This window comes from Nannospalax galili, unplaced genomic scaffold, assembly GCF_000622305.1.
Source record: "Nannospalax galili isolate Female #2095 unplaced genomic scaffold, S.galili_v1.0 scaffold591, whole genome shotgun sequence".
Classification (NCBI taxonomy): Eukaryota; Metazoa; Chordata; class Mammalia; order Rodentia; family Spalacidae; genus Nannospalax; species Nannospalax galili.
Genome location: NW_008330926.1, coordinates 2,315,949 through 2,329,166, shown reverse-complemented (window position 1 = coordinate 2,329,166; position 13,218 = coordinate 2,315,949). Strand labels below are relative to the sequence as shown.

General features: G+C 45.4%; 1 protein-coding gene and 1 non-coding gene across 2 annotated transcripts; one reads left to right on the top strand and one right to left on the bottom strand.

Annotated features, from left to right (window-relative positions):
- The first annotated feature begins 2,754 nt into the window (after window positions 1-2,754).
- On the top strand, window positions 2,755-12,542 carry Tsacc (TSSK6 activating cochaperone). The gene is given in 5 exon segments (XM_029556180.1): window positions 2,755-2,887; window positions 10,453-10,494; window positions 10,497-10,534; window positions 10,537-10,579; window positions 12,325-12,542. Coding segments are annotated over 5 exon segments (474 nt in total).
- LOC115068085 lies at window positions 11,781-11,967 on the bottom strand. Its single transcript, XR_003847468.1, has one exon. It is a non-coding gene; the product is annotated as a U2 spliceosomal RNA (small nuclear RNA).
- Window positions 12,543-13,218: the final 676 nt, after the last annotated feature.

The window sequence follows — 13,218 nt, the reverse complement described above, 5'->3', positions numbered from 1 at the left end:
ACAAAGATCCGCCTGCCTCTGCCTCCCAAGTGCTGGGATTAAAGGCCTGCATGACCATGCCTGGCATTTAAGACATATTTTATACAACTTATTTTTTACACCTTTGTCCTCAGGCTTTTTAAAATTTTTATTATTTTTATTTTATGTGTGTGTATTGCCTGTGTGTAGGTAAGTGCACCCGTGTCGTGCAATGCCCGAGGAGGTCAGAAGAGGCTGTTGGGACTAGAGTTATGGACAGTTGTTAGCTGCCATGTGGGTGCTGGGATGCAAACCCGGGTGTTCTGCACCAACAACCAGCGGTTCTTAACCACTGAGCCATCTCTCCAGCCCCACGCTTGTTTTTTTTTTTTTTTTTTGGTCTTTTTGAGACAGGGTCTCCCTGTAGCTCCAGCTGTCCTGGAACTCACTATGTAGACCAGGCTGATCTTGAACTCACAGAGATCCACCTGCCTCTGCCTCCCAAGTGCTGGGATTAAAGGCGTGTGCCACCACTTCTGGCCAAAATAATAAAATTTTTAAATAAATAAAATTTTAAGTGTGAAAGGGCATGGTAGGATATGCCTTTAATCCCTTCTCTCAGAAGGCAGAAGCAGGCAGATCTCTGTGAGATCAAGCCCAGTCTGGTCTACATAGCAAGTTCCAGGCCAGCTGGTCTCAAAAAGACAAAATGAAAACAAAAACAACTTATGTGTATGAGTGTTTTGCCCATATTTTTTTTTTTGGCCTGTATGTATATATGTGTACCTCATGTCCACAGAAAATGGTGTCAAATCCCCTGGAATTGGAATTACAGGTAGTTGTGAGCCATCATGTGGGTGCTGGGAACTGAACCTGGGTTCTCTTCAAGAGCAGCCAGTGCTCTTAACCACTGAGCCATCTCTCCAGCCCCCTTTTGCAGCTTCTTTATTCCCTTTTGTGCCTAGCCTGGCAATTTGACCTTTCACCCAAATGTAGTGCTATCTCGTTTTTCTAGGTATTTCTGTTTAATTTCCTACTTTCACCTTAGAATTCAATATATCTAAAATGTGATTATGATAATATGACAGAACCCAACTCAAACTGTCTTGAGTACAAAAGGTAATTTAGGGGTTTGTGCAGTTGGGACACTAGGTAATTCACATAATAGAGGAACTGCAGAAACCAGAGCATTTGGACTGAAACTGGGGATTCAGTGCCTGCTGGTATATGTCTACCCATTTGGCTATCTGCCCTTTCTTCTCCCTTGCCTGTAATCTTTGCTTGTATCCACGTCTCATGATAAGCTGGCCAAATTCCGTAGTTCCCATTAGGCTCAACTTTATATCTTGCTAGCACAGCAAACCAGAGGAGAGTAGCTTTTGTTTGTTTGTTTGTTTTTTTCCTTGTTTGTTGTAATTGTTTGTTTTTTGAAACAGTGTCACTATGTAGCGCAGGTTGAAAGAGAGTGCCCCTCAGACCCTCTCCCTGTCCTTTGAGAAAGAGCTGCCTTCCGCCTGACTCTGGAAATCCCCTAGATTGTTCAAACCCTTTCCTAGTACGTCAGTTTATGGTTTCTATGGAAATGGTCTGGGGCAGAAGAGGAAGAACGTTCTGCCCCAGGTAAGCTAGCCAATGGCTGTATAGGTTAAGGCTCTGGAAATCAGCCCTAGATTGTTTGGACCCTTTCCTGGTTCATCTGTTTATGGGTTCTATAGAAATCCCCTGCTCTGCAGTTTTTGTGCTTAAAAACCCTGTGTTTCCAAGGCTCTGGGTTGCAGTGTAGTTCCTGAGCCTGCCTGCATCCCCAGCTGTTTGGTCTCAATAAAGCAGTTAAGTTCTCCTGAGTCTCAGTGTCCGAGTGGTCAATTCAGGGATTTTTCAGACCCTGAACATTTTGGGGGCTCGTCTGAGATTCCCTAAAAGACATTTGGTATGTTTTCCTGTCTTTTGTTTCTCTGGCGCCCGACGATATCAGATCTGGTTTCTCCCGTGGTGAGTCTTTTGATTTCTGTTCTGGGTGTCCAGACTTCTGGGGGCTCAAGGGAGAGAAACTGGATGCAGCATTGCTCTCCGAGCTGGAGGATGGGGGACGCCCCAACCCTCCATCTGAATGGTTGACTGCTTGTGCCCTCCGGGCCTTCGGTGTCAACCCTAATCACTCTTACAGCGAATCTCCAACGCTCAGCACCTTTGTTCTGTGTCAGTCAAGTCTTGAACAGATCGGCGTAATCCTTTTCTTTTCCATCATGGGTCAATCCCCTTCATCTGAAGACACACCCCTTGACTTAATTCTTTCTCATTTTAAGGATTGACAGAAGGTAGCTGCAATCTCTGGAGACACTGTTCATTGGTGGGGGGGGGGGTGTTCCGTACCCTTTGTTCTCTTGAATGGCCATCTTTTGATGGTGACTGAACCCCCACTGGGTCCTTTGATGTTAACAAACTTTCTTCTGTTCAGGCCATGATCGTTGGAAACCCAGGACACCCTGACCAGGTCCCCTATATTATGGCTTATTTTTACCTCTTGGACAAGCCTCCCAAGTGGTTAATAATTGGAAATTACAAAATCCTCCTTTCTCTGAAAAATCCCAGGCTTTAACTGGGCTCCTGGAGACTATCTTTCTTACAAGTCCACCTGGGATGATGTCCAACTCCTGAAGGTAGGGAGTCACTCAAACTCTACCATCAGATTCTTATGGGGGGACTCCAGGCTGCTGCTAAAAAGCCTACACTTTTGTCAAAAGTCAGGTTTTGCAGGGACAGACAGAGGCTCCAGCACAGTTTCTGGAGAGGCTTATGGAGGCCTACAGGGCTTACACTCCTATTGATCCTGAGGCGTCAGAAAATCAACGAGCAATAAACATCGCCTTCATGACCCAGTCTGCTCCTGATATCTGGAAGAAATTGCAAAAGTTGGAAGGCTTTGAAGGTAAGAGTCTCTCTGAATTGCTTGAAATCGCCCAAAAAGTCTTCAATAACTGTGAGACCCAGGAGGAACGTGAGGAACATCACAATTGAAAACTGGTACGGGTTTTGGCTCTAAGAGTGGGTGAATGCCCCTCCCCCAAAGATATCCACCCAGAGATCAGAATTGGCAGAGGGGACCGGGCCTTCAGGCTGGCCCCCTAAAGAGATACCAATGTGACTACTGTAAGGAGATGGGACATTGGATAAGAGAGTCACGGACATACACCTCACTGTCCCTAATCCTTACACCCTCCTGAGCTCCCTGGCCCCTGACAGGATGATTTATACCGTCCTGGATTTGATGATTTGTTCCTTGACAAAAGACTTTTTGAAGGAACTTCAATGCCTAGGGTACAAAGTGTCGGCTAAAAAGGCACAGATCTGCCAGGAGGAGGTACAGTATCTGGGGTTTTAATTAGAAGGGGGTATGCACAGGCTCTCCTCTGCAAGGAAAAAAGTCCATCCTGGACATCTCCATTCCCCAAAGTCAGAGGCAAGTCAGAGAATTCCTGGGGTCAGCTAGATATTGTCGCCTGTGGATACCTGGTTTTGCAGAGCTGGCCAGGCCTCCATACGCAGTAACAAGGGGGCACCCTCAGCATTTTCCTGGGGAGAAGAACAATAGCAGGCCTTTGACAACCTAAAACAGGCCCTCACTTCTGCACCAGCCCTAGTCCTACCTGATGTCTCGAGGCCCTTCTACCTTTATGTAGATGAGCGGTTTGGTGTAGCAAAGGGTGTACTTGCTCAAACTTTGGGCCCCTGGAAGAGACCGGTAGACTACCTCTCAAAAGAAATTAGACTCAGTAGCTGCTGGATGGCCAGCCTGTTTGAAGATAATAGTGGCCACTGCAGCCCTAGTTAAGGATGCTCACCTTGGGACAACAACTGATTGTGACCACTTCCTGTGCTATTGAAGGGGTGCTGAGGGCACTGCCTGCTCACTGGCTCATAAATGCAAGATTAACTCATTACCAGTCTCTCCTACTAGATGTGCCCACCTGACATATGCAGTGACCAGTGCCTTAAACCCTGCATCCCTGCTTCCTGAGACTGAGTCTGAGACAGCTATGCATCATGATTGCTCTGAACTGCTGCAGCATGTCCAGGGAAGCCGACCTGATCTCACCGACTTACCATGGAGAACCCTGACTTGGTGATGTACACAGATGGGAGTAGTTACATAAAAGATGGAGTCAGGTATGCAGGGGTGGCAGTAGTCACCCAGGAGGATGTCCTGTGGGTGGAAGCCCTGCTCAAAGGAACCTCTGCACAAAAGGCCAAACGGATAGCCTTGATTCAGGCCCTAAGACTGGGACAGGGTAAGACTGTCAACATTCACACTGACAGTATATAGGCTTTTGCCACTGTTCATGTACATGGGGCCATCTATCGAGAAAGAGGCCTCCTGATATCAGAAGGAAAGACTATTAAACACAAACAAGAGATCATTGATTTGTTAAGGGTCATATAGCTGCCCAAAAGGATGGCAGTCATTCATTGCCCAGGACATCAAAAGAACCACATACCTAAGGCCCGAGGAAACCAAAAGGCGGATCAAGTTGCCAAGGAAATAGCAGAATCCCCATCCGAACCTGCTCTCCTAGCCCTGCCAGAGCCTACGTTACCTGAAAACCCTTCACACGGAAGAGGATGACAAATATTTCTAGACAATTCCAAATGGGTATGTCTCCTCAGGATGGAGACACACTTCAGATGGCAAAGTCATCCTCCCCTCCCACCTGGGGGAGATGCTAGTTTGCCAACTCCATGAAGGAACCCACATGGGAAAAGAAAAGATCAGGTCATTACTAACCAGATGCTTCCAGTTTCCTTCCTCAACAGCCACAGTACAGGACATCACCTCCAGATGTATGGCATGCAGATGACTAATGCCTACCCGAACAATGATAAATCCTCAGGAAAATGTGAAAGAGGGACTGCCCCCAGAGTCCACTGGGAGGTAGACGTCACTGAGGTAAAGCCGGGATGGTTTGGATATATATATTTACTGGTTTTTGTAGATACCTTTTCAGGATGGGTAGAAGCTTTTCTGACCAAGACAGTCTTCAAATAAACTGCTGCAGAAGGATCCTGACTTGTCCTCCCACGTCATTCTTGCTGGCGAGACGGAAAGCGGTCGGGGACAATTCCCAGGTTTGGTGTGCCCCTGGTGTTAGGATCTGACAATGGACCAGCGTTCATCTCTCAGGTAATTCAGGCCTTAGCAAAGGCCCTGGGGACAGATTGGAAACCACATTGTGCTTACCATCCCCAGAGTTCAGGACAGGTAGAGAGGATGAATCAAACCCTTAAGGAAATCTTGGCTAAATTAACCTTAGAATCTGGTGCTGGCTGTGTGACTCTCCTCCCTTTTGCCCTCCTCAGGGTTAGAAACTCCCCCTATATCCAGGGAATAACTCCTTTTGAGATTCTTTTCTGAAGACTCCCTCCCCTGGTCTCAAGATTAAAGTCAACTGTTGGCTGAAATATCTAATCATGAAATCCTCCAGTCTATTAGGGCATTACAGACTTTACAAGAGCACCTCCACCCCCTGATCCAGCACATGCACGAACTGCCTCCAGCTAGTCTACATCCTTCCTGACCTGGAGACATTATTTGGATAAAGTGACATCAGAAGGAGACATTGGCCCCTCGGTGGAAAGGACCATTCACTGTGATCCTGATGACTCCCATGGCAGTGAAGGTGGATGGACTGTGCACCTGGATTCATCACTCACATGTCAAGCCTGCCCAGGTTGACCAAGAAAAATGGAAGGTCCAACATCACCCAGGAGATCCCCTGAAACTTCAACTGGTAAAAGACAATTCACTTGTTCCCCGGGTGTCACTATGACTCTTGTTCCTGCTGACTATACCCTCTGGGACGGCCCCCCGCCAGGAATTTACCAGCCCCAGACTTATGTCTGGAAATTATCTGATACACAGACAAGAAAGATTATTATGGAGATGACGCCTCCTAACCCTCAGACTAATCCCCGGTTTGAAACTGACCTATGTTCCTTATGGTCAATACTAGGTAGAGAAGCCACCCAAAAGCATGAGGGATACCAAATGGATGGTCATGGGGGAGTGATGGCACAGAGACCTGCTACTGGATGTAAGGCCGGCACCGTAGATGCAGAAGAAGCCTTGAGAACTGCCTTCTGTGCATGCCCGGCGAACACCAGGACTGACTGTGATGAAGAAGGAAGCTATGACTGTGCTTACTGGGGTTATGAGACATGGGCCCCAACATGGTATCCACTTGAACTACAAAATCCATACATTAATATTCAGTTGGAAAAAAATAGGTCATGTACAGTCCCCAAGATCTGCAACCCTCTTATCATAACCCTAAAACAATGGGATGTCTTTACTATGGATCAGAAATGAGACACAGGCCACACATGGGGACTGAGGGCCTATGTATCTGGCATAGACCCTGGAACCAGAACTTAAGCCAGATTCAGCTCCCCCTCCTTTAGAAACACTGACTAAATTGGTCCCCAGCCTGACCACTCTCCTGACTATAAGGATGATCCCTCTGAGGGATGAAGAGTTCCCTCCCCTTCTAGACGGGGAGCCCCTTATAAATACCGTGAAGGCTACCTTCCAGTATTTAAATAACACAAGCCCTGAGATGACCAAAGACTGCTGGCTCTGCCTGGATCCCTGACCACCCCACTACATAGGTTTTGCCCTCACTGCAAAAAGGGAGGAATTAAAAATAGTGCCCCTGAGTGATACTGCCTCATGCCCCTGGGAAACTACTTTCACCCTAAGGGATCTAAAGGGGCAGGGGCTTCATGCTTCATGTCCAAAGAAGATCCTTTGACTACTTCTCCCTACCTCGGGGTTTCTAATCAGTAGACACCCAATTGCTTGCTGCCCCCCCTCCACTTGGTTTGCTTGCTCCTCTGGCCTAACCCCTTGTTCACTGCTCTGGCCAGGCCCCTCTTAATCCTTATAGCACTGTTAACCTTTGGACCCTGTATCTTTAATGTTCTAGTCAAGTTTGTTAAACAAAGGGTCTCCACTGTACAACTGATGGTTATGAGGGCCCATTACAATCTCCTAGACAACACATATGAATCAATGGTTTGATTCAAGAAAATTTCCAAAACAAAAGGGGGGAATGAAGGAGAGTGCTCCTCAGACCCCCTCCCTGTCCTCTGAGAAAGAGCTGCCCTCCACCTGACTGGAAATCCCCTAGATAGTTTGAACCCTTTCCTGGTACATCTGTTTATGGTTTCTATGGAAATCCTCTGCTCTGCGGTTTTTGTGCTTAAAAACTGTGTGTTTCCAAGGCTCTGGGTCGCAGTGTAGCTCCTGAGCCTGCCTGCGTCCTCGGCCGGTTGGTTTCAATAAAGCAGTTAAGTTCTCCTGAGTCTCAGTGTCCGAGTGGTCAATTCAGGGAATTTTTCGGACCCCAAACAAGGTTAGCCTAGAACTTGCAATCCTCCAGTCAGTCTCCTAAGTGCTGGAATTACACTTGTGTATGCCACTATGTCCAGCTAAGAAAGCTTTGACATACAATTCATTTGTTGATCTGAGGCATGACTGCAGCCCAACCTACTTTTTATATGATTACCAGTTGGTAGTCATGGCTACTAAGAGGAATAAGATGTCAGGATTGGCCTGTAGTGGGACAAGTGCACATTCTCAATGGTAAGAAAGACTTGAGTGCTGTTTCACCTATACTGCCTGGGACCTAGGGAAAGAATAGTTTTCTGGAGAAGGGGTTACTCAGTAGACAAAAATAATGGGTGTCTGTGATGAGATTCACCAGCGCCTCAAAATCAGTGTTTTCTTCTGACTCAGCTGTTGTTGCCAAAAGTAACAAGGAAGAATTTCTTCCAAGGGCTGGAGAGATGGCTCAGGTGTTAAGAGCTCTTGCTGTTCTTGGAGAGGACTCAGATTTGGTTCCTAGCATCCACATGACAGCATACAGCTACCTGTAGATTTCAGGAGTTCTGACACCCCCTCTGACTTCTGTAGGTACTTGCTTGCATGTGGTACACATACATACATTCAAGGTACACACACACACACACACACACACACAAATAAATCTTAAATTTTCTTCCACAGCCAGGTATGGTGGCTTACTCCTATAATCCCAGCACTTGGGTGGCTGAGGCAGAACTGCCATGAATTCAAGGTCATTAGGGCTACATATGGAGTACCAGGCCAGCCTTAGCTATATACCAAGACCCTGTCTTGGAAAGAAGATTTTGTCCATGTGAAACTCAATTTAATATGTATAATGAAGCTGCTATTTTAGTCTGGTTTACTAACCCTAAAAGGCTAAGTGTCTTAAGTGTCTATTATATTCAAGAGAAAGGTTAAGCATCTCAGATCTGGTAATGTAGAGAGGCTTCTATAGCCCATCCTGTTCTTTTCCTCCTCCCCAGATCCTAATGCTGGCCAGTTTCCTAGCATTCTTCACCATTTCAAGCTTATTCTTTTTTTAAAAAAAATTTTATTTATTATTTTTATTTTATGTGTATGAGTGTATTGCCTGCGTGTATGTGAGTTCACCTGTGTTGTGCAATGCCTCGAAGGTTAGAAGAGGGCTTCGGATTGCCCTGGAACTGGAGCTAAGGATGTTCCGTAGCTTCCATGAGGGTGCTGGGAATTGAACTCCGTCCTCTGTAAGAGCAGTCAGTGCTCTTAACCACTGAGCCATCTTTCCAGCCCCTCAGATTTATTCTTTAAAAAATTATATATTTTTATGTGGATGAGTGTTTTGCCTGTTTTGCACTTCCATGTATGGAAGTGCACCTGTGCATACAATGCCTGCGGAGGCCAGAAGAGGGCATCAGATCCCTTTAATTGAAGTTAAAGGGACAGTTGTTAGCCACCAGGTGGGTGCTGGGACTGAACCCAGGTCCTCTGCAAGAGCAGCCAGTGCTCTCCAGTCATCTCTCTAGCCCCTTCAGCCTTATTCATGCTTCCTCGTCAGTCTTCAAGTTGTCCTTTCTCCCAGTTGAAATATCTTTTCTGCTCATCAAAAGCTTTCCAGGTTTTCAAGGTCCAGTAAATGTCCCCTGCCCACATGTAGCCTTCTCTGACTATTGTACTGATGTTCATCTCTCCCTCCCCCCTTTTAAAAAGATTATATTTTGTGTGTGTGAGTTTTACCTGCATGGAAGTGTACCATGTGTGCAGTGCCTGTGGAGCCAGAAGAGGGCGTGTGATCCATTGAAACTGGAGTTATGGACAGTTGGCTGTCATGTGAGTGCTGGGAACTGAATCTGAGTCTTCTGCAATAGCAGCCAGTTTGCTTAACCACTGAGCCCTTTCATCAGTCCCATCTTCCCTTTTTTTTTTTTTTTTTTTTAAAAAAAAAAAAACCACTTATTTTTAAACTGATAAGAATAGATACTACACATGATCTTAGCCAAAAGGGTGATGCACACCTTTAATCCCTGAGCTTGGGAGGCAGAGTCAGGCGGATCTGAGAGTTCAAGGCCAGCCTGGTCTACACAGTGAGTTCCAGGCCAGCTGGGGCTACAGGGAGACCCTGTCTCAACAACAACTAATTTTTACATTTAATCACACACTTGGCCTTAGCTGGGCTCACCTGTAACACCCTCCCTTCTTTTTACCCAGACTGTTAGATTCATTATGTCCTTGTGTTGTTTCATCTGTTTTTTTTTCTTTTTTTCAGACAGGGTTTTCATGTAGCCCATGCTAGCCTTGAACTTGCTGTGTAGCTGAGGATGATCTTGAATGTCCCTGGCCTCCATCTCCCAAGTGCTGGGATTACAGACTTGGTCTGCCAAGTCTGACGGCAATGCTTCAGCTGATTCTAATTTGTTTCCCTAAGTTGATAATAAGCAGCTAAGAAATCATACTGTATATGTCTTTTGTGTATGTCTGGGTCTAGTATAGTAGTAAACACACAGTGCCCACCAAGTAATTAGATTTTACTCCTGCCCCACCTGGTTTCTCTTAATTCACATTGGTTTTTTGTTTTCAGTATTTTCTCTATGTTTTTCTCATCTATAAAGATATTGAGGGTAGGGTCTGGCACCTGCTTCCATAGACCAGAGGCAGTGCTCTAATTAGAAAGGCAAACTCCAGTGTGGTGACGCACGCCTTTAATCCAGCACTTAGGAGGCAGAAGCAGGCAGATCTCTGTGAGTTTGAGGCCAGCCTGGTCTACATAGCGAGTTCCAGGCCAGCTAAGGCTACAGGGAGACCCTTGTCTCAAAAAAAAAAAGAAAGGCAAACTCACTGGGTGTGGTGGTGCAACCTAAGCATTTGGGAGGCAGGCTGAGGCAGGGGGAGGGATCTGGAGTTCAAGGCCAGCTTGGCCTATGATCTTACAATTGAAAAAGGAGGGAGGAGATGAATGTGATCAAAATACGTTGTATGAAATTCTAGAAGAATTAATAAAAATACCGTTGAGAGAGAGAGAGAGAGAGAGAGAGAGAGAGAGAGAGAGAGAGAATGGTGGGGGAAATCTGCTATCTTTTATTAGAATAAGCTTTGATTTAGTAACCTCTGATTTTCAGCTAAAGAGGAAGGTAATGCTCTGTGTTTTTGTCGAGCAAAACCCTCCCCAGTTATATTAATCGTCAAGCAAATCCCCCCCTCTCCCCGCCACTTTGTTGAACATCCAGACAACAAAGCTGCCTTCAGGTAAGGCTGGAGGGGAGGCTTCCCAGACAGACCAGCAGGCGGTGTACTGTTGCTGGTGCTCACTCCAGTCAAAGCACCTTTAGGGTTTTCCACCTTTGTTTATTTCATTTTAATTGTAGCATGTTGATTATTCAGCTCTGTTCATTTAATTTTCTTTCCCAATTTGTGATGTTTCCTTAATTATTAGCTAGCACCTTTGCTAGACTAGGCAGAGTGAGATGAAAGTCTTCCTGCTTGTTAGTCATGCCAAGGTGCTAGAGAAAGAATAGTAACTTTTAGCTCAATCTCAGTTTCTTTGAATTTTTTTTATTCATCTGCCCTTGGAGAAGTCAGTGGATATTTAAATATGTATGGGGAACCCCTGGATTCTGGGTGGCCATAACCTCTACCACAGATAATATAATTCCCAAAGTTAACCAAGAACCCACCACCTGTGCATAATGTAGTTGAAAACATTTGAAAAAAATAAGATGATGTACCACAAATACTTGGAGTTAGACAACAGGAAGATCTTCAGGTCGCTGCTAATAAGGTGCCATATCAAATCGAAGGAGGCTGAGGTATTTCTTGAAAACGAAGTTATGTTTTATTCTCAGGCTGTTTCACCCACTTACCAAAAAAATTTTTTTCGGGCTCGGATATGGCTCAGTAGAATGTTTGCCTATCATCCACAAGGTCCTGGGTTCAATCCCCAAGACCACATAAACTCTGTGTGGCAGCACATGCCCGTAATCCCAACACTTGGAAAATGGATCAGGAGTTCATCCTGGCTATATAGTGTTTGAGGCCAGCAGGGGGCTACATGAGACCCTGCGTTCAAACATTTTTTTGATTGCTGTTGTTTTGAGACCAGGGTCTTATTATGTAGCCAGTCTGGTCTGGAACTCAGACGTGCCATGATCCTCCTGTCTCAGCACCTCGAGTGCTAGGATTATAGATGCACACTGCCATGCCTGGCTCATCTGGCTTGCCTGGCTCAGTCATTTTCTAAAATGTGTAATGCACCATGTGTGTGCAGCACCATCAGAGACCAGAAGAGGGCATTGGGTCTTCTGGAACTGAAGTTAAAGATGGTTATTAACCACCATGTAGGTGCTGGGAACTGAACTCAGGTCCTCTGCAAGAGCAGCAAGTACTCAAACTGCTGAGCCATCTCTCCAACCCTGTACTTTGTTGTTGTAGTACAACTTGAGACTCCCCAAGAGGTTGCACTGTTCTTGGAAGTGTTGCAATACCAGGTCAGTGTGTGGAGTGGGTAAAGCAAGCTCCTATTCCATCTCCCAGCAACAAAAATCCATTGAATATATTGTCCTTTATGGACATATCAGATATTAAACTGATAAAATGTGATATTATACTCGCTCTTAGCCAAAACACTGAGAAGCATTCAGCCAAATGTTTCTGAGTACTTCTGTACAGGCACTGTTCCAGGTGCTGGGAACCCTGAAGTAACAAATCAGACAAAAATCTTACTTTTCTGGAGCAAACATAAGTCATTACAGAAGATGCCACATGACCATAAATATTGTGAGAAAAATAAAACTAGAGGGAGGGAAGTGAGTTGCAGTGTTGGTTTTAAGTTAACATTAACCAGGTAAGCCTCTGCAGAAAGTGGTTGCTGAGCAGATATGCATCTCTCTGGCTTGGGTTGTGGCTGGGAAGGTTAGCATTCTTACTGATGTCCTTCTAACATCACTGCAACTACAAAGCTTCTCTCCTTTGTGCCTCCATCACCTCTTCTTTAGGAGTTGGTCAGAAGCCCGAGGAATGACCAGGACTCCTAGAATGTATGTACGCCAACCTCCAGCTTCAGGTCCAGCTTGCCCAACAACAGAAGGCTATTTTGGAAAACTTGCAAGCATCACTGTCACAACAGGCTCCTGGGAGGGAAAGTGAGAATTCTTCTCTTCCAGTCTTATATTGTAATCTGTTGTTAAATCACCTGCCCCAGTTCCATAAATGAACTATGGAACAAAGATATTGCATATATTTTCCCTTGTCTCTTTCCATAAGCTGTTGATGGAATCTGGGCATTATATTCTGCTCATACGTGTGTATGTATGTGTGTGTATGTGTGTGTTTACTTGGGGATTGAACCTAGTGCCTCCTGCATGCTAAACACATTCTGTGGCACTGAGTTCCACTCCTAGCCTCTCAGCATGTATATGCTAAATATAGTTAGGTCAAATATTTTTAATTAAAAAAATTATTTTATTTTCCTTATGTGTATATGTGTCTATGTGGGGGTATCTGTATGTGAGTGAAGGTGCCAGAGGAGGACATCAGATCCCCTGAAGCTGGAGTTACAGGTGGTTGTAAGCTGCTTAATGTGGGTGCTTGGAACTGAATTCCAGTCCTGTGCAAGAGTGCTCTTAATCACTGAGCCATCTCTCCAGCTCCAGTTCAAAAGGTTTTAGTAAGTGCCCCCTGAGTGCAAATGGCATTTGGGGATACATATCATGGAAGAAACAGCTCAAGATTATTTATTGCCTACCAAGACAGATGAGACAGATAATTCATTGCAAAATTGAGTGGTGTTCTGAGGGGGGAATGGAAGTTCAGAGGTACATTGGATATTACTAGGATACAACTGGACCAGTCTTGTGCAGATAGTAACTTTATTATGCCATGTAAAGACA